The sequence below is a fragment of the Rana temporaria genome, chromosome 3 (genome assembly GCF_905171775.1).
Source record: "Rana temporaria chromosome 3, aRanTem1.1, whole genome shotgun sequence".
Lineage (NCBI taxonomy): Eukaryota > Metazoa > Chordata > Amphibia > Anura > Ranidae > Rana > Rana temporaria.
In genome coordinates, this window is record NC_053491.1 from 20,558,281 (window position 1) to 20,579,097 (window position 20,817).

The window sequence follows — 20,817 nt, forward strand, 5'->3', positions numbered from 1 at the left end:
AGTTTTTTTTTTTTTTTTTTTTTTTTTTTTTGGCCTCAGACAAGACCATCGCTATAAGAAAACTGGTCTATATGGTCACGGCAAGGAACAGTTCCTTACTTTTGGCCTTTTGATTAAGGCACTAGGGAAGATGCTGGCTTCATTCAAGACAGTTCCCTATACTAACTTTTATTCAGGGCTGTTATAAACAGTATTTTGTCGGCCTAGAAAGAGTGGATCTTGACCTAGCATTATCCAAAGAACCCGGTCCCAGAGATATGCTGGAATTCCTCTTGGTGATTCTTAACTAAAAGGGTTTGCCAGGTCAGGAAGAGACCATGGCCCAGGGGAAGTAGTCAAGCTCCAAGGGAGCCTTATCTGTCAGCTAGAGCTACCGATGGAGCATCTGGCTTGGGGGCCTGAACGTTCAGGTGGCAGGTTGGTTCTGTCAGAGTACAATCAGACTATGCCATACTAGTGATTTACTTAATTTACCAAGGAGGAGCTTGTGCCTTGCCTATTGGCATTCGTCATGAAATGCAGAATTGGCAGGCGATTCGCTGGAGCCGTCAACAAGTGTCTCCGGGAGAATGACCTCTACACCCCGACTGTTTTCCTGACCAAATGTCACAGAAATAGTACCCTGTACATAAGATGTATTGGCGTCCAGGCTCAACAAGAGATTGAACAGCTTGGGGTCAAGGATAAAGGATCCACCCGCATGCGGGGCAGATGTGTTTTTAATCCGAGGGGGGGGACCAGTTGTCACTGGTTGTGTCTCTCCCCCCAGTGCCGCGACTTTTGTGGCTTCTATGCAACATTTAGAGGAGAACGGAAGCTGGCCTGATTACTCCGGCATAACCCTGACGACCTCTCGGTGCAGGAACAGTAAGGGTGGTAGTAGAGGACCCACAGTCCCTTACATCTTGTCCAGGCCTACTTTGCAGGGGGTATTACATTCTGCCTTGCAACAGGTGAATTAATGGTCTGGCTATTATAGACCACATTCTCGAGGATCGGGGCTTTCAGAATCAGCGGCAATTCCCTTGATTCATACAAGAGAGCTGGCCTCCAGGACCAGATAGCCTACGGTCTGGAAGGCCCATGTTCCTGGTGTGAAACCAGATGGTGGCATCCGTGGAAGTTTGTCAAAGGTAAAATTCCTGCCTTCCTACATTTGGAAAGGAGACGGAGCTAGCCTTAAGTTATATCAAGGATCCGATCTCGGCCTTGCTTCCAAAGGTCGATTACTTCACACTCTTTGGTCCGGGCTGTTATGCACGTCACCCCTTGTATAAGTCCACCAGTTAGGTCGCCCTTGTGCTCGGAGGATTGGCTCTAGTTTTGTCGGCTTACAGGGTCAGCTCCTTGGGCCGATGCACCATATTTCCCTTCATCCTTTAACAAGGGAATTGGTGTTCTTGGTTGTGGTAGCCTCCAAGAGTTTCAGTATTGGCAACTTTCTTGGTATAGAGCCATACTCAATTATTCTTACAAGTAGAGTGATTTTCATCCTCACACAACCGTATTTACTAGAAGGATCTAGTATTCATTTAAATCTAGATATTCTTACCTTCCCTTTTTTCAAAACCTTGTTTCACGGAAGGAAAGGTTATTGCTTTTCTCTCAATTGAGATGAGAGCAGTTAAATACCTATCTGAAGGTTTCAGATATAGAAAGCTGACGTTTTTATTGGGCTGCCAGAAGACCCTAGATGGGCAGGCAGTGTTCAGGTCAGCTATTAAAATGGTTACACTCTCTCTCTCATTGGAGTAAGAAGGGTCTAGGCCTATCTGAAGCGGCTGCTCGGATACGGAAAACTGATGTTGTTGCGCTACCAGGAGGCCCCAGGAAAGGGCAGGCAGCGTCTAAAATCAACTGTTTTTAAGGTTGATTCATCAGGTTATTATTCAGGCTTGTGGTTAGAGTAGGATTCCCCCTGTTTTTTTGTGGGGGTGCTCCCTACCAGGATGGTAAGCGCTTTATGCGCAATGCATTTCCAAGCCTTTATGACGCAGATTTTCAAGGCCGCAACTTGGTCATCTGTGCTTACGTTCACTAACTCCTATCAGGTGAACATAAGACGGCAAGAGGATGCAGCTTTTTGGCGCAGTATGCTGCAGGCAGCATTATAGGTCCTCACGTCTGATGGCGGTCTGCGTTGTTGGTGTCTCCCTCCCCTCAGTAAGCATTGCTTTGGGACATCCCACATAGTAATGAATATGCAGCTCTGTGTCCCGTGATGTACGATAAAGAAAATAGGATTTTTATAACAGCTTACCTGTAAAATCCTTTTCTTGGAGTACATCACGGGACACAGAGCTCCCACCCCTCTTGTTTGGGGATATTGGGACACTTATTGCTTTGCTACAAAAACTGAGGAACTCCCAGTAGGGGAGGGGTTATATAGGGAGGGAACTTCCTGTTTAATTGATTACACCAGTGTCCATCACCTGAAGGTAGACTCTATAACCCACATAGTAATGAATATGCAGCTCTGTGTCCCGTGATGTACTCCAAGAAAATGATTTTACAGGTAAGCTGTTATAAAAATCCTATTTTTTCCACAGGAATGCGGGTCCACTTTAGGGGTGCGCGCTATACGCTGGAGCGCGCAATACCCCGATAAATACGGTATATTAAAATGTGGAACATTTCAAGGGGTATGAATACTTTTTCGAAGCACTGTAGAATAGGAAAAAAAATGAATAAAATAGAAACGAATATGAAAGAATAGAATAACATAGAATAGAAAAAAATAGATTACAATAGAATTATAATAAAATAGACTAAAAATAGCTTCTGAATTTCAAATAAATTTGAATTTTGAATCAAAATGTTAACGTTTTATATTGAAAATAATGTATATACGAAATGAATCCGAATATAAAAAACGGATTCGAATTCATGCCCTGAAGGGGTCCGGACGCATGATTAGGGGGTGGCTGCGACGGCCATGGATAGCATGAAATCTATCCATTATGTACTGTATATAGGGGGTGGCCTGGAGAGAGGGGGCGGAGCCCCTAATGGACGGGCCGCTCCTGAGTGCTGTATTAACTAGCGATTTCCCAAAATCCAGAGTTGGAGCTGCAGCCTGACTTCCAGTACAATAGCTTTCCTGGAGTAGAATAAAAGGAGGCCTAAAGATGTCCTGGCAACATGAGTGAGTAGACGAGTACCGTATTTTCCGGCGTATAAGACGACTTTCTAACCCCTTAAAATCTTCTTAAAAGTCGGGGGTCGTCTTATACGCCGGTAACCTAACATCTTACCTTTCCAGAATCACGGCCGTACGATTTTTCAAAAGCCGCGCCTCCGACGTCTTCTGTTCCGTGATAGGCGGAAACAATCAGCTTCCCAGGAGGCACTGTGTTCAGTGTCCGCCTATCACGGAGGGCCTCTCATCCTGTGTTTGGTGTCCACCTATCACGGAGGCCCTCTCGTCCTCGGACGAGAGGGCCTCCGTGATAGGCGAACACTGAACACAGTGCCTCTTGGGAAGCTGAATGTTCCGCCTATCACGGAACAGAAGACGTCGGAGGCACGGCTTTTGAAAAATAGTACGGCCGCGATTCTGGTAAGGTAAGATGTTAGGTTACATGGCCGCGATTCGCATCGGATAAGGTAAGGGCACGGTCTGGTCATGTAATGGGGCAGGTCTGGCCATGTAATGGGGCACGGTCTGGCCATGTAATGGGGCACGGTCTGGTCATGTAATGGGGCAGGTCTGGTCATGTAATGGGGCACGGTCTGGTCATGTAATGGTGCACGGTCTGGTCATGTAATGGGGCAGGTCTGGTCATGTAATGGGGCAGGTCTGGTCATGTAATGGGGCAGGTCTGGTCATGTAATGGGGCACAGTCTGGTCATGTAATGGGGCACAGTCTGGTCATGTAATGGGGCAGGTCTGGTCATGTAATGGGGCAGGTCTGGTCATGTAATGGGGCACAGTCTGGTCATGTAATGGGGCAGGTCTGGCATGTAATGGGGCACAGTCTGGTCATGTAATGGGGCAGGTCTGGTCATGTAATGAGGCACAGTCTGGTCATGTAATGGGGCAGGTCTGGTCATGTAATGAGGCACAGTCTGGTCATGTAATGGGGCACAGTCTGGTCATGTAATGGGGCACAGTCTGGTCATTTAATGGGGCACAGTCTGGCATGTAATGGGGCACAGTCTGGCATGTAATGGGGCACAGTCTGGCATGTAATGGTGGCACCGTGAGGCGAGGCATGACTAGTAGGAAAGGGGGTAGTCTTAAACGGTGAGTATATCCCAAAACCAACATTTGGCTGGAAAATTAGGGGGTCGTCTTATACGCCGAGTCGTCTTATACGCCGGAAAATACAGTAGATCTATTTAAAGGGACTTGGATGGTGGTCAGCGTTCTACTAAAATGTGCAAGATCGGACCAAAATAGTTTTATGGTGGGATCTACACTAATGCACATCATTGCTCTTGCCATGCGTTACTAGAGACTGAATTTGTTGGCATAGGAAAGCTGATCAGATGTTTCTATAACAGTGTGTGGAAGATTTCTTATGGATAATCCTAAGGAACAGGAACGCCTGTGGGAAGTAAATCCTCCTGGCGACTGGAGCCAAAGATTGAATATATGGTTACAAATCCAGCTTGGAGAGACGCCTGTGGTAAGTGCTTTTTACTTTCTTTCTTTTTTTTTAACTAATGTACAGAAGTAAACTGGGGGAGGGGGGTATTTACTAAAGGCAAATCCACTGTGCGCTACAAGTGCACTTAGAAGTTCACTGCAAGGGCACTTGTAAATTAACCACTTAAGGACCCGCTCACTGTATATACGTCATTTTTTAAAAGATGGATATCTTGGTAACGGCAGCAGCCGCTGCCACAACCGGCATATCCATCTTTCCTGTGAGCGGTCCTTTAAACCAGCGGTCGTCAACCCCCGGTCCGCGGCCCACTACCGGGGCGCGGCACTGCTGCAGCCGGGCCGCGGGTGCGAGCAGGTGGCATGAGAGAGCCCCACATGTGGCCCGCGGCACTCTGCCATTCGGACCGCGATGTAGGAGACTTTTCTTCCTCCTGCCGTCGCTCTGTAATCCTCACAGAGCCGACAGCGGGAGGCGGAACAATTCTGGGTGGAGGGCGGAGCTGCCTGAGGTTATCAAACTGGCGATTGGCTGCTAGGACTGTCCTTCATCCTAGCAGCCAATCACCTGTTTGTTACCTTGGCCCTCCATCCAGAACTGTCCTGCCTCCCTCCCTGCAACTCCCTATACCTTCATCTGTGGAGGGGGGCACTGCCTTCATCTGTTGGGGCCTTACTACATCTGGTGGCAGGCAGCGTGGCAAGTGACATTCCGCATCTGGTGGCAGGCAGCGTGGCAAGTGACATTCCGAATATAGTGGCAGTCAGCGTGGCAAGTGACACGCTCAAAGCTCCCACTGATTCTGCATTATGGTGGGTTTAACTTTCTTATTTATTTTTAACTACAATGTAATAATAGAAATAATGCGCTGACAAATTGCCCGCGAAAAATCGCTTACCCCCCGCATGCCAACCCCAACCTCCCCCCAACCGGGCCTTTCCAAAATTTTCTTCCACGCAGCCGGTCTCCGGTACCAAAAAGGTTGGGGACCACTGCTTTAAACAATAGCAGTGGTCTCCCGCGGTGGATTCGCCGCAAGATCACCGTTCTCGGCGGTGGGAGAGGGCCCTCCCGCCGCTCTCCCGCGCCCTCCACCGCTTAACGGAGCCGTCGGCAGCGATCGTGTTCTGTGTCCTGCTCGGGTGGGATACAAGTGAGGGCAAGATGGCCCCCACCCGTCTCCATAGCATAGCAGGGCGGAAGCAACGTCAAAACGTCAGAAGATATCAAAATAGACAATAGCACAGCTACATAAACAGTCAATGATGTGTATAGTGCTTTCACACTGGGGCGGCGCACTTTCAGAACGGAAAAAAAAAAACCTGCAAGCAGCGTCTTTGCAAGAGCGCTGTATACACCGCTCCTCCACCGCCCCTGCCATGGATTTCAATGGGCAGGGCTACCGAAGTGCCTGTAAAGCGCTTCAGCAGTGGCACTTTTAACCCCATGTTAACCCCTTTTTTGGGGTTGAAGGCGCCCCGCTCCTGCACATACAGCGCCAACTAGTGGCACTTTACCGCTAACACTCAGGCGGTCAGAATTTAAAAGGGGTCTAATAGGTAAGTTCACCTTTACAAAAAATCTAGAGCGTGGCGATCTCCCGTTATGAGCCCTGCTAGAACCGTGTGACGGGACCGGAGCTTTTGAAATTTCTGTGGCTTAATCTCCAAAGCGTACCCCGTCAGGAGCAGCATTCTAATTAGTCGGCGCCGACCAGTCAGAACCTGCGTAGCCTGTCCTGTCAGCGGGGAAGAAGAAGAGTGAAAGCCGAGGGGGGATTTCTAAGCCCCGGACCCGTGACGTGGCTATAGCAGGACTCAGAACGAGAGATCGCCACGCCAGATCAGTGGGATGGGGGAGGCGTCCTGTGTAAGTTCACTGTACAGATTCTTCTTCTTACCCTTTAAATGTTGGGTGATAACCAGAGGCGACTCTCCAATTAGGCGGTCGCCTAAGGCCTCGCACTCACAGGGGCCTGGCGCCCGAGTAATATTCCTGTGATCAATACTAATGTCGGCATCATTGGATCTCTATATTGCCCCTCTCTCTCTTTCTCACCTCCCCCTCTCTCCCCCCTCTTGCATTGGCTGAATATGTCTGATGGGTGAGGAGGGTGCCCTGGAAGTGGTGCTGATCACCTCGATCAGTAATGGCGAACCTTGGCACCCCAGATGTTTTGGAACTACATTTCCCATGATGCTCAGCTACTCTGAAGAGTGCATGAGCATAATGGGAAATGTAGTTCCAAAACATCTGGGGTGCCAAGGTTCGCCATCACTGACCTAGATCCATGCATTTTCTGCTGCCATTTTTCTTGCTTGAATTATTTTTCCCCATTATGGGCGTGAGTGGGGCCTCATGTCTAAGTTTGGCCTAAGGCCTCACAAAGCCTAGAGCCGCCTCTGATAACTACAAGTGAGACCTCTTGTAGAAGACTCCTTGCAGGAGGGACATCACTATGCTGTCATACTGTGCATGTTAAGAAAAATCACCGATACTGTATTTATTTTGCCACCATGATTGGTTTGTGTTTGTCGTAGAAGACGGATCATCCGGCGGAGGAAATGCTGGAAGTCGCAGAAAAGGAAACTGCGATGCTGGAGGAGCAGACGATGCATCTTACAGGCAAAGAAAGCTTGGTCTTCTCTGCTGAGGACAACATTGACCGCTTGATTCAACCGCTCTACCACCAGAGGAAAGAGCAGAACAAAGGGAAACGGGTGAAGAAGGGAGGGAAGGTGAGGAAGAGAAAACCTCTGGGAAAGACGGCGCACAGCAAGAAAGCAAGCGCAGAAAAAGAGTTTAAGAGTAACTTGGTTTGAGAGCATTTTGATTTGTGAGCAACTATTTTTTTTAACCACTTAAGACCCGGACCAAAATGCAGCTAAAGAACCTTGCCCCTTTTTGCGATTCGGCACTGCGTCGCTTTAACTGACGATTGCGCGGTCGTGCGACGTGGCTCCCAAACAAAATTGGCGCCTTTTTCCCCCCACAAATAGAGCTTTCTTTTGGTGGTATTTGATCACCTCTGCGGTTTTTATTTTAGGCCGATACGTATTCTTCTACATATTTTTGGTAAAAAAAAAATCGCAATAAGTGTTTATCGGTTGGTTTGAGCAAAATTTATAGCGTTCACAAAATAGGGGATAGTTTTATTGCATTTTTATTAAATTTTTTTTTTTTACTACTAATGGCGGCGATCAGCGATTCACTTCTCAACCGATGTAACTTGATTACGGCGGCGTAGAATTGTGTGCAATAACACTTTAGCCGCTAGGGGGGCGCTTCCGTTGTTGTCGGCGTAGAATATGCTAATTTCCTAGATACGCCGATTCACAAACGTACGTGCACCCGGCGTTCGTTTTTTACGTCGTTTGCGTTAAGGCTTTTTCGGCGTAAGGCTGCTCCTGCTATTAGGAGGCGCAGCCAATGTTAAGTATGGACGTCGTTCCCGCTTCGAAATTTGAATTATTTACGTCGTTTGCGTTAAGTCGTTTGCGAATAGGGCTGGACGTAATTTATGTTCACGTCGAAACCAATACGTCGTTACGCCGTACTTGGAAGCAATGCACACTGGGATATGTACACGGACGGCGCATACAGCACTTTCTCTTGTATGTTACGGTGGCGTAGCATAAATACGATACGCCACGCCGCCGTATCATTGCGCGCCCCTACCTGAATCCACCCCAATGTCATTTTCACAGCAAAAAATGCATTGTTTATTGTGAAAATGACAATTGCAGTTTGGGAGTTAACCACAGGGGGCGCTGAAGGGGTTATGTGTGACCTGAAGTATGTTTACAACTGTAGGGGGGTGTGGCTGTAGGTGTGACGTCATTGATTGTGTATCGATTGTGTATCGAGTGTGAGGGGACCACCCTGTCATCCGCCGGCTCAGCGGGGATCAACGGAGCGATCCCCGCTGAGCAAGCGGAGGTTCACGGGCGGATCATTACTGATCCGCCCCGTGTGAAAGGGGCTTAAAGCTCATACACATACATTTTATTCATAGGAAAAAAATCTAACAGGTTCCTCCATCCACGCTATATAGCGCAGATGGGTGAACCTCCTGCCGCGGTTATTGTATTTTGACAGCTGACCCTCCATCAGTTTTAAAAAAGTGCCTGCATCTGATTGGATGTGGTCGCTGTTCTGCAGACTTCTATTTTATTTTGAAATGTTGGGTGGGAGCTTCCTCACCAGAAACAAGCTGACATTTATACCGCGTATGACCAGCCTATGGGGCTGAGGGAGGGCATCGGGGCTACACAGAGACGGAATATTCTACTATAAATTAGCCCCTCCTACCCAAGCCATGTTTTCTGCCTGTTGGGTCTGGTGACCGCTGATGGTGATCTAGGTGACTACTAATTATCTAAAATACAATTAAAGGGGCCCTGAAATGGGGGCTCGCCACTTCCATGTGTTCTGCATATGACTCAGGGGATTGCTGCTTTAAATATTATCTTGGTGGCGTAATTTATTCTAATAACTCTAATTTAATACAAAAGTAATATATTTTAATTGTAATAAATTATTTCAATTAAATGCTGTGATATATTTTACCAATCGCTGGTGTCATTTTCTTCGCTGTTCACATTATCTGACTACTAACTCATGTAATTGGGTGGTACAGAAAATATGTGTATATAGGTTCCAATGCAAAAAAGCTTTTTTTTTAAATAAATCAAGACGAGTTTTGTTTCATTTATTTTACACACACACTTATATTTAGCAAAAAGTGAACTATGTTTATGTTTTTTTTTTCTCACATAAATAGGCTGCACTAAAATAAGTAAACACATGTTATCTATAACACTAAAATAAATCCCCCCCCTTTTTTTTTCTTTACATAAATAGGCTTGGAATAGGAAGCCTTCCTAAAGTGACTAAAAGGGGGGGGGGGGTTTATTTCAGTGTTATAGATATTTTGTGTTACGTTAAACCTATTTATGTGAGGAAAAAAAAAAAGGGGGAGATTTTATTTTAGTGTTCTAAAATAAACCCCCCCCCCTTCTTTTTTTTTTTCTTTCTTTTGTTTTTTTTCTCACACAAATAGGTTTAACGTACACAAAATGGGCCAGATTCTCAAAAGAGATACGACGGTGTATCTCAACCTACACCGTCGTATCTCTGTTTTTAGCCCCGGGTATCTATGCGTATGATTCCTAGAATCCGACAGGTGTAAGTCACTTACACCGTCGGATCTTAGATGTAATTATATGTTGGCCGCTAGGTGGCGTTTATGTTGATTTCTCATTTAACTATGCAAATGAGCCTGATACGCCGATTCCCGAACGATTTTGCGCCGCCTTGTCGTCGTTTCTGTAAGCGTAAGGTTACCCCTGCTATATGAGGGGTAACCTTACATCAGTCCGCCGTATGCCATGTTAAGTATGGCGTCGGGTCAGCGTCGTCTTTTTACGTCGTTCGCGAATAGGACTTTACGTCAATGACGCTCACGTCGGCTTCATTGACGTTTTCCGTCGTGAGCTGGAGCATGCACACTGGGCTATTTTAATGGCCGGCGCATCCGCAGTTCAATCGGCGCGGAGGCGCGCTTAATTTAAATACAAGCCACCCCCTTTGAATTACGCGGCCATACGCCGGGCCATTTACACTACGCCGCCGCAAATTACGGAGCAAGTGCTTGGAGAATACGGCACTTGCTCCACTAAGTTGTGGCAGCGTAGTGTAAATGGCTTACACTACGCCGCCGCGGATTCTATGTGAATCTGCCCCAATATCTATAACACTAAAATAAACCCCACCCCTTTTTTTTTTTTTTACATAAATAGACTTGGAAAAGGAAGCCTTCCTAAAGTGACTTATACATTTTATAACACTAAAATCCCCCCCCCCTTTTTTTTTCTTTTCTTTCTTTTATCTATTTTGTGTTACGTTAAACCTATTTATGTGAGGGAAAAAAAAAAGAAGAAAAAAAAGGGGGAGATTTTATTTTAGTGTTATAAAATAAAATCCCCCTTTTTTCTGTATTTTTTCTCACACATAAATAGGTTTAACGTACACAAAATATCTATAACACTAAAATAAACCCCCCTCCCTTTATTTTTTATTTTTTTTCCACATACATAGGCTTAGAAGAGGAAGCCTTCCTAAAGTGACTTATACATTTTATAACACTTTTTTTTCTTTTCTTTCTTTTATCTTTTTTTCCCTCACATAAATAGGTTTAAAGTAACACAAACTATCTATAACACTAAAATAAACCCCCCCCTTTTTTTCTTTTATCTTTTTTTTCTCACATAAATAGGTTTAAAGTAAAACAAAATACAGGCATACCCCGCTTTAAGTACACTCACTTTACATACACTCGCGAGTAAGGACATACCTGCAAGTGTATGTAAAGTGCCTTACAAGTACTGTACAGACATTTTGCAGCTGCAGTAGATGGAGCTGAAGCTCCGAGAACATAGCCCGCCCTGTTCCAGTGTGCCCCTGACACCCCCACTACAGCCCCTGAGACCTCAACTACAGCTCCTGACACCCCCCACTATAGCCCTTTACCCCCCACTATACCCTAGAAGTGAAAAAAGGTATTGTTTCACTTTAAGTACATTTTCGTTTTACATACATGCTCTGGTCCCCATTGTGTACTTAAAAGTGGGGTATGCCTGTATCTATAACACTAAAATAAATCCCCCCCCCTTTTTCTTTTTCTCCCTTCACATAAATAGGCTTGGAGTGAGAAGCCTTCCTATAGTGACCTATAAATTATATATAATGCTAAAACACTTTTTTTTTTTTTTTTGTGTTAGAACTTAGATTTGTATGTTTTATTGAAAAAAAAATTTTTTTTTTGAGAGGTGTCTCCGGTGTCTCTCTCCTCTCCTCTTCTATATTTTCTGTTATCTCTTTGCCATTATAGCTCTCTTTCAACATATCCTTATCCTTATCCCCTTAAATAGCTGGATTAAAAATATAGGTTTGGGCATATTCTGCGAGGGGTTAGTGGATCTCACGGAAATAAATTGTTATAAATATTAATCAGATTTTATGATGGGGTTATATTGAGACCGTACGTGTTTGTTTGTCTATGTTTTGTTTTAAGTATCTATGTATTGTGTTTTTTGTCATGAAAAAGTTTAATAAAGAGACATTAAAAAATAAAATAAAAGGTATACTACGGTAAAAAAAAAAAAAAGTGAACTATGCCTTTAACCACTTCAGCCCCGGAAGAATTTACCCCCCTTCCTGACCAGAGCACTTTTTGCGATTCGGCACTGCGTCGCTTTAACTGATAATTGCGCGACATGACTCCCAAACAAAATTGACGTCCTTTTTTTCCCACAAATAGAGCTTTCTTTTGGTGGTATTTGATCACCTCTGTGGTTTTTATTTTTTGCGCTATAAATAAAAAAAAGAGCAAAATTTTTTGAAAAAAAAAAAACAATATTTTTTACTTTTTACTATAATAAATATCCCCAAAAATATATAAAAACAATTTTTGTTCCTCGGTTTAGGCCGATACGTATTCTTCTACATATTTTTGGTTAAAAAAATCGCAATAAGCGTTTATTGATTGGTTTGCTCAAAAGTTATAGCGTTTACAAAATAGGGGATAGTTTTATGGCATTTTTTTTTTTTTTTTTTACTAGTAATGGCGGCGATCAGCGATTTTTTTTTTTTTTTTTTTTTTTTTTTATCGTGATATTATGGCGGACACTATTTTGGGACCATTGTCATTTATACAGCGAACAGTGCTATAAAAATGCACTGATTACTGTAAAAATTACACTGGCAGGGAAGGGGTTAACCACTAGGGGGCGAGGAAGGGGTTAAGTGTGTCCTAGGGAGTGATTCTAATTGTGGGGGGGATGGACGTGTAGTCCATCCCCCCCACAATTAGAATCACTCCCTAGGACACACTTAACCCCTTCCTCGTGACATGACACTAGTGACATGACACTGATCACTGCTCCCGATGAGAGGGAGCAGACGATCAGTGTCCTGTCACTAGGCAGAACAGGGAAATGCTTGTTTACACAGGCATCCCCCCATTCTGCAGCTCCGTGACACGATCGCGGGACACCAGCGGACATCGAGTCCGGGAGACCCGCAGGCACGGTCAAGGAGCTCGTGGCAGGGTGCACCCGCACGGCAGCAAATTTAAAGCAACGTACCTTTACGTTGCTTTGCGCAGCCATTCTACCGACATAAATATACAGGAGGCGGTCGGCAAACGGTTAACCGCTTCAGCTCCAGAAGATTTATCCCCCTTCATGGCCAGACCATTTTTTGCTAGATGGCAACTGCGTTACTTTTAACTGACAATTGCGCGGTCATGCGACACTGTACATGGATGAAATGTATGTAATGTTTTTCCACAAATAGAGCTTTCTTTTGGTGGTATTTGATCACCTCTGCATTTTTTATAAACAAAAAAAAAATATTTTTTTTTTACTATAAAACATGTACAATGTAAAAAATCAAATTTCTTCACTAATTTAGGGCAATATTTATTCTTCTACATATTTTTGGTAAAAAAAATCCCACCAAGCATATATAGATTGGTTTTCCCAAAAGTTATAGGGCCAGATTCAGGTACAATTGCGCCCGTGTAACGTAATCCGTTTACGTTACACCGCCGCAAGTTTTCAGTTTTAGTGCCCGATCCACAAAGCACTTACCTGGATACTTGCGGCGGTGTATCGTAACTACGTCCGGCGCAAGGCGGTCCAAATCGAATGGGCGGGTACAATTTAAATTAGGCGCGCTCCCGCGCTGGACCTACTGCGCATGCTCCGTTTCGAAATTCCCGCCGTGCTTTGCGCAAACTGACGTCATTTTTGCGATCAGCGACGTGCGTAGCGTACTTCCGTATTCCCGGACGTGTTACGCAAATGACGTGAAATTTTAAATTTCGACGCGGGAACGACGGCCATACTTTAGACAGCAATACGTTTGCTGTCTAAAGTTAAGGCACCCAAAACGACGACTAACTTTGCGACGGGAAACTAGACTAGCGGCGACGTAGCGAACGCGAAAAAACGGCATGGATCACCATAACTCCTAATTTGCATACCCGACGCTGGTTTACGACGCGAACTCCCCCCAGCGACTGCATCCTGCATCCTAAGATCCGACAGTGTAAAACAATTACACCTGTCGGATCTTAGGGATATCTATGCGTAACTGATTCTAAGCCGCATAGATACTCTGAGAGCTTCGACGGAGTATCTGAGATGCTCCGTCGTATCTCCTTCGTGAATCTGGGCCATAGCGTCTACAAACTATTATATACAGTTTATACTGGAATTTTTATTTATTTATTTTTATGCTAGTAATGGTCAGTGACTTATAGCAGGGCTGCGATATTACGGTGGACCATTTGACACTAACTGACACTTTTCGGGGAGGAGTGACACTAATACAGTGATCAGTGCTAAACATATGCACTGTCACTGTACTAATGACACTGGCTGGGAAGGGGTTAAACAGGGCAATCAAAGGGTTAAATGTGTGCCTAGCCAGTGTTTATGTGCACACTGTGTGCTGCTTCCACTAAGAGATGTGATGAATTTTATCCCCAGCTTTACAGAGAAACAAAATCTGGCACATTCCCGCTGACAGGACAGAGCTCTGCCTTGTTTACATATACAGAGCTCCATCCAGCCTCTCTCCTTGCCGATCAGTAAGTGTCGGTGGACATCTATTGGGTGACCCCCGCTGATTGGCTTCTGCTGTGACTAATCATAGCAGAAGCGGAGGAAGTGCAGAAACTACCTGGATGTGCAGAATCGTATATACAGTATCTCACAAAAGTAAGTACACCCCTCACATTTGTGTAACTATTTTCTTCTATCTTTTCATGTGACAACACTGAAGAAATGACACTTTGCTACAATGTTGTGTAGTGAGTGTACAGCTTGTATAACAGTGTACATTTGCTGTCCTCTCAAAATAACTCAACACACAGCCACTAATGTCTAAACCTGATATTGGTGTCAGTGGGAGGAACAGTGTCCCATCATTGGTGTCAGTGGGAGGAATAGTGTCCCATCATTGGTGTCAGTGGGAGGAATAGTGTCCCATCATTGGTGTCAATGGGGAGAATAGTGTCTCATCATTGGTGTCAGTGGGGGGAATAGTGTCCCATCGTTGGTGTCAGTGGGGGGGGAATAGTGTCCCATCATTGGTGTCAGTGGGAGGAATACTGTCCCATCATTGGTGTCAGTGGGGGGAATAGTGTCCCATCATTGGAGTCAATGGGGAGAATAGTGTCCCATCATTGGAGTCAATGGGGAGAATAGTGTCCCATCATTGGAGTCTATGGGGAGAATAGTGTCCCATCATTGGTGTCAGTGGGGGGAATAGTGTCCCATCATTGGTGTCAGTGGAAGGAATAGTGTCCCATCATTGGTGTCAGTGGGAGGAATAGTGTCCCATCATTGGTGTCAGTGGGAGGAATAGTGTCCCATCATTGGTGTCAGTGGGAGGAATAGTGTCCCATCATTGGTGTCAGTGGGGGGAATAGTGTCCCATCATTGGTGTTAGTGGGAGGAATAGTGTCCCATCATTAGTGGCAGTGGGGGGAATAGTGTCACATCATTGGTGTCAGTGGGAGGAAAAGTGTCCCATCATTGGTGTCAGTGGGAGGAATAGTGTCCCATCATTGGTCTCAGTGGGAGGAATAGTGTCCCATCATTGATGTCAGTGGGAGGAAGAGTGTCCCATCATTGGATTCAGTGGGTAGAATAGTCCTCCATAGTTGGTGTCAGTGGGAGGAATAGTGTCCCATTGTTGGTGTCAGTGGGAGGAATAGTGTCCCATCATTGGTGTCAGTGGGAGGAAGAGTGTCCCATCATTAGTGGCAGTGGGGGGAATAGTGTCACGTCAGTGGGAGGAAAAGTGTCCCATCATTGGTGTCAGTGGGAGGAAAAGTGTCCCATCATTGGTGTCAGTGGGAGGAAAAGTGTCCCATCATTGGTGTCAGTGGGAGGAAGAGTGTCCCATCATTAGTGGCAGTGGGGGGAATAGTGTCACATCATTGGTGTCAGTGGGAGGAATACTGTCCCATCATTGGTGTCAGTGGGGCGAATAGTGTCCCATCATTGGAGTCAATGGGGAGAATAGTGTCCCATCATTGGAGTCAATGGGGAGAATAGTGTCCCATCATTGGAGTCTATGGGGAGAATAGTGTCCCATCATTGGTGTCAGTGGGGGGAATAGTGTCCCATCATTGGTGTCAGTGGAAGGAATAGTGTCCCATCATTGGTGTCAGTGGGAGGAATAGTGTCCCATCATTGGTGTCAGTGGGAGGAATAGTGTCCCATCATTGGTGTCAGTGGGAGGAATAGTGTCCCATCATTGGTGTCAGTGGGGGGAATAGTGTCCCATCATTGGTGTTAGTGGGAGGAATAGTGTCCCATCATTAGTGGCAGTGGGGGGAATAGTGTCACATCATTGGTGTCAGTGGGAGGAAAAGTGTCCCATCATTGGTGTCAGTGGGAGGAATAGTGTCCCATCATTGGTCTCAGTGGGAGGAATAGTGTCCCATCATTGATGTCAGTGGGAGGAAGAGTGTCCCATCATTGGATTCAGTGGGTAGAATAGTCCTCCATAGTTGGTGTCAGTGGGAGGAATAGTGTCCCATCATTGGTGTCAGTGGGAGGAAGAGTGTCCCATCATTAGTGGCAGTGGGGGGAATAGTGTCACATCATTGGTGTCAGTGGGAGGAAAAGTGTCCCATCATTGGTGTCAGTGGGAGGAAAAGTGTCCCATCATTGGTGTCAGTGGGAGGAATAGTGTCCCATCATTGGTGTCAGTGGGAGGAATAGTGTCCCATCATTGGTGTCAGTGGGTAGAATAGTCCTCCATAGTCGGTGTCAGTGGGTAGAATAGTCCTCCATAGTTGATGTCAGTAGGGGTAATAGTGCCCTAAGGGCTGGATAAAGGCAAGTAAAGGGTCTCATCTGGCCCCTGGCCCGCAGTTTGGAGACCACTATCTTAGAAGTTTGACTGTAGTCATATGGTAGCTCTGTTTAAAGTCTAAAGGTCAAGTTAGCTGACTTCAGGAGTCACCTTCCTATTACTGAAACAGTTATTGATCCTTTAAAGTAAAAGGTACCCCATAGACAATTGATCAGCATTTCTTTTATATATAGATACCATTCGACCGAACCAAATACCCCCCACCAGTGGAACTCAAGGAAGGTAGCAATTAGCTATGTTGGATATTGAGTGATCATTATTTGGATAATTTCATATTATTATTATTGTAAAGCATTTATTTAGCGCCAACAGTTTGCGCAGCACTTTACAACACGAGGGCAGACAGTACAGTTACAATACAATTCAGTACAGGAGGAATGGAGGACCCTGCTCGTTAGAGCTTACAATCGAAAATATACGATCACTTTTTATTGTAAGGAGCCGGCACTTGGTCAGCTGAACATGCAAGTTTATAAAAAGATGTTTTGGCCGATTAATCAAGAGAATACCTAAAATTCCGACAACAGAAATGTTATTGTTCCCATATGAAATGTGGTTACATACTGACCTCTAGTGGTTTGGTGGTAGAAAACATCCTGTTAAATAATGTGATGAGTCTAGGGTTGTGGGATTTCAGGCATTGCAAAAAATAAAAATAATCAACCTACACAAACTGAATACCCACTTCAGCTCTCACGCCTGCTCACCCCATATGGACCAGAGCAATTTTCTAATTTATGCTATGAGCCTGTTTATTCAGCGATTTAAATGTTGTCATTGCTTAAAGCGGTATTCTAGCCGCAATTTTTTTTTTTTTTTTTTTTAAGTCAGCAGCTACAAACACTGTAGCTGCTGACTTTTAATAAGGACACTTACCGGTCCTGGGCGCCCATGATGTTGCCCCCCCCCCCCCCCCGAGGCCGGTCCATCCTTCGGATCGTGCTCCGGCGCCGGCATCCTCACTAAGGGAAACAGGCAGTTACCTACCGTGCATCGCTTTGTGAATGGGCAGCTGCCTTCTGGGACACACACAGGTCCCAGACGACAGCGTGCCCAAATTTCCCAGAAGACAACACGAGGAGGAGAAGAATGAAGAGCCCCGCGGTATAGGAAGGGGCAGATTAGGATGATCTGCCTAGCAACTGCCATTTCTGGTAAGTAAAAACATTTTTTTTTTTTCAAATGTTTTTTACATTTTTTAAAAGAGTGTGTTTATGTCAAAAAAAAATTAGGGTGGACCTCCGCTTTAAGATAACAACGTAATACATACATTGGGCTAGATTCAGATAGCCCTGCGTAATGTTGTGCGGGCGTAACGTATCTCCGATACGTTACGCTGCCGTAAATTAGGGCGCAAGTTCCTTATTCAGAAAGAACTTGCGCCCTAAGTTACGGCGGCGTAACGTATGTGCTCCGGCGTAAGCCCGCCTAATTCAAATTTGGATCATGTGGGCGTGTTTTATTAAAATTTAGTGTGACCCCACGTATTTGACGTTTTTTATGAACGGCGCATGCGCCGTTCGCGAAAGAATCCCAGTGCGCATGCTCGAAATTACGCCGCAAATCGTCAATGCTTTAGACGTGAACGTATGTTACGTACAGCCCTATTCGCGAACGACTTACGCAAACGACGTAAAAATTCGACACAGGAACGACGTCCATACTTAACATTGCGTATGCCTCATATAGCAGGGGTAACTTTACGGCGGAAAAAGCCTAACGTAAACGACGTAAAAAAATGCGCCGGGCGTACGTACGTTTGTGAATCGGCGTATCTACCTAATTAGCATATTCCTTGCGTAAATCGATGGAAGCGCCACCTAGCGGCCAGCAACTAAGCAACTAAGATACGACGGCGTAAGAGACTTACGCCGGTCGGATCTTAGTCAAATCTATGCTTAACTGATTCTAAGAATCAGGCGCATAGATACGACGCCGCAACTCAGAGATACGACGGCGTATCTCATACCTGAATCTAGCCCATTGTTTATTTGAGGACAACCAAGGCTTTCCTTTTGTGAATATTTACCTGCAACAATGATTTTTTTTCACAATCTTGAGACAACTAAATGTAATAAAACTAAACAAAAGGTCCTTTTTTTTGATAATTGTTAGTTTAAAAATAAACAGTGTTACTGCACTCAACAAGTGTGCATTTTGTTCTGTAATTTGTCCTGTTTAACCGATTGCCGACCAGCCGCCGTCATTGTACTGTGGCAGGTTGGCACAGCTGCACGAATCGCCGTACGTGTACGTCGGCCACTAAAAATGATAGGGGGCCACCAATAAATCGTTGAACCTTTTAAAACGCCTGCACTATGGAATTCTTTTTTTGTTTCTTTTCCATTGCGGCATATTTATTCCCACTTTGAGTGTGTATCTCATTACCACACACATACACCTGTGGCACTCCTGAAAACACCAGTGAGCTGTGGTTTGGAGCCATTGAAGGCATGGGAGACGGAGGATCCTTTCAGCTGACCTGCAGGATAACCTCATCTCATATTATAAGCTTGTTTTAGGCTGGGTTCACACTACTACACTACTTTCATCCTACTTTGCTCTGCTACATTGGTCCTACATTTATCCTACATCGGTCCTACATCAATCCTACTTTCATGAACAGGATACTACTTTGGTCCGACTTCAATGATATTCAATGGGCTGAAGTAGGATCAATGTAGGACCAAAAGTAGTACAGGGAGCATTTTCAAAGTCGGATCGACTTGTGTCGGACCAGTTAAGACAGCTCTCATAGGGAAACATTGATTTTCACACGTCATGCTACATGAGGCTCCCAATGTAGGACCGTTTGTAGGACAAGTGTGAACCCAGCCTAAGGCTGGGTTCACACTACTACACTACTTTCATCCTACTTTGCTCTGCTACATTGGTCCTACATTGATCCTACATTGGTCCTACATCCATCCTACTTTCATGAACAGGCTCCTACTTTGGTCCGACTTCAATGATATTCAATGGGCCTGAAGTAGGATCAATGTAGGACCAAAAGTAGTACAGGGAGCATTTTCAAAGTCGGACCGACTTGTGTAGGATGCTACAAGACGCTCTCATAGGGAAACATTGAACACAGAGCAAAGTAGGATGAAAGTAGTGTAGTAGTGTGAACCCAGCCTAACCCCCTGAGAAGGATGGTCACAGGCTTTTCGGTAAGCCTTTAATTTTACTACTAGGTGATGGGCTGACTTCACGTTTTGTTTGGAATCATTTAACCTACACTGGATGCTCAGTTTTCCTCTGAATCCTTTTCTTTGGACTTTCATCTGCTGATTCATTGGACTTATTGTTGTTTGTTTTTTTTCACTGAATATTCACCATTATATTTAATATATGCCCTCAGCATATATCTTATGATCCTCACATTATTGCTTTTGATTGTCATAATGTATGACTATTGATTTATTCACTTTGATTTATTTCCAGCGCTACACTGTTTGTATATATATATATTTAATTTATGACTGCCTATCTTATTTCTTGAGGTGCTAAAATGGCAGAGCAGTACACACCCCCCCTCCCCAAAATTGGGGGGATAATCTGGAAAAAGTAGACCCTTCCACTGAATGGGACGCGTTTAAGACAACACTGAGGGGCACTTTCATGTCCATCACAGGGGTCTTGCGCAAAAATAACCGGATGCTTACAGAAGAACTTGAGACTGTTATGGTACGTACTGAGTCTGCTTATGCCTCTAACCCTGCCTCCGACATGAGGGAGGCATGGTTACAGAGCCATAGGCAATATGAATTCCGTCTGTTAGATCTCACACAAAAACACATGTTGCATGCCACACAAAAATCATTTGAACATGGTAATAAAGCCGGACGTCTCTTGGCATATCTGACTAGACCTGACCATTCTCCCATTTCCATCCCACGTATCCTTACTGCTCAAGGCCCCATCAGTGACAACCCAGGGGATATCCTAGACTCCTTTTTATGCTTTACAAAGACCTGTATACCTCTAGGGTTGACTATGATGACTCCCAATTGAGTGACTACTTGGCTGACATATCTCTCCCCTCCTTATAAATGGAGGGGCGTGATGGGCTGGATGGCGGAGCTTTCTTGCCGAGAAATCGGTTGAGGAAATTGCTGCAGCCATTTCACAAATGCCTGCACATAAGACTCCGCACTTAGACGGTTTCCCGACTGAATGGTACTCACAATTTAAAGACCCTTTGTGCCCCTTTCTTTTGCGAACTTATAACAAAGCTCTAGATCCTCCC

The 20,817-nt window shown here is 45.0% G+C and overlaps 1 protein-coding gene across 2 annotated transcripts in view; it reads left to right on the forward strand.

Moving 5' to 3' along the window:
* Nucleotides 1-7,475, forward strand: part of LOC120931159 (protein FAM169B-like) — a 54,557-nt gene extending 47,082 nt beyond the window's left edge. For both annotated transcript variants that reach the window (XM_040342348.1, XM_040342349.1), the window contains exons 8-9: nt 4,507-4,631; nt 7,151-7,475. In XM_040342348.1, the coding sequence (XP_040198282.1) occupies nt 4,507-4,631; nt 7,151-7,432 (407 nt within the window). In that variant the 3' untranslated portion in view covers nt 7,433-7,475. The remainder of the gene's footprint in view (nt 1-4,506; nt 4,632-7,150) is intronic.
* Nucleotides 7,476-20,817: the final 13,342 nt, after the last annotated feature.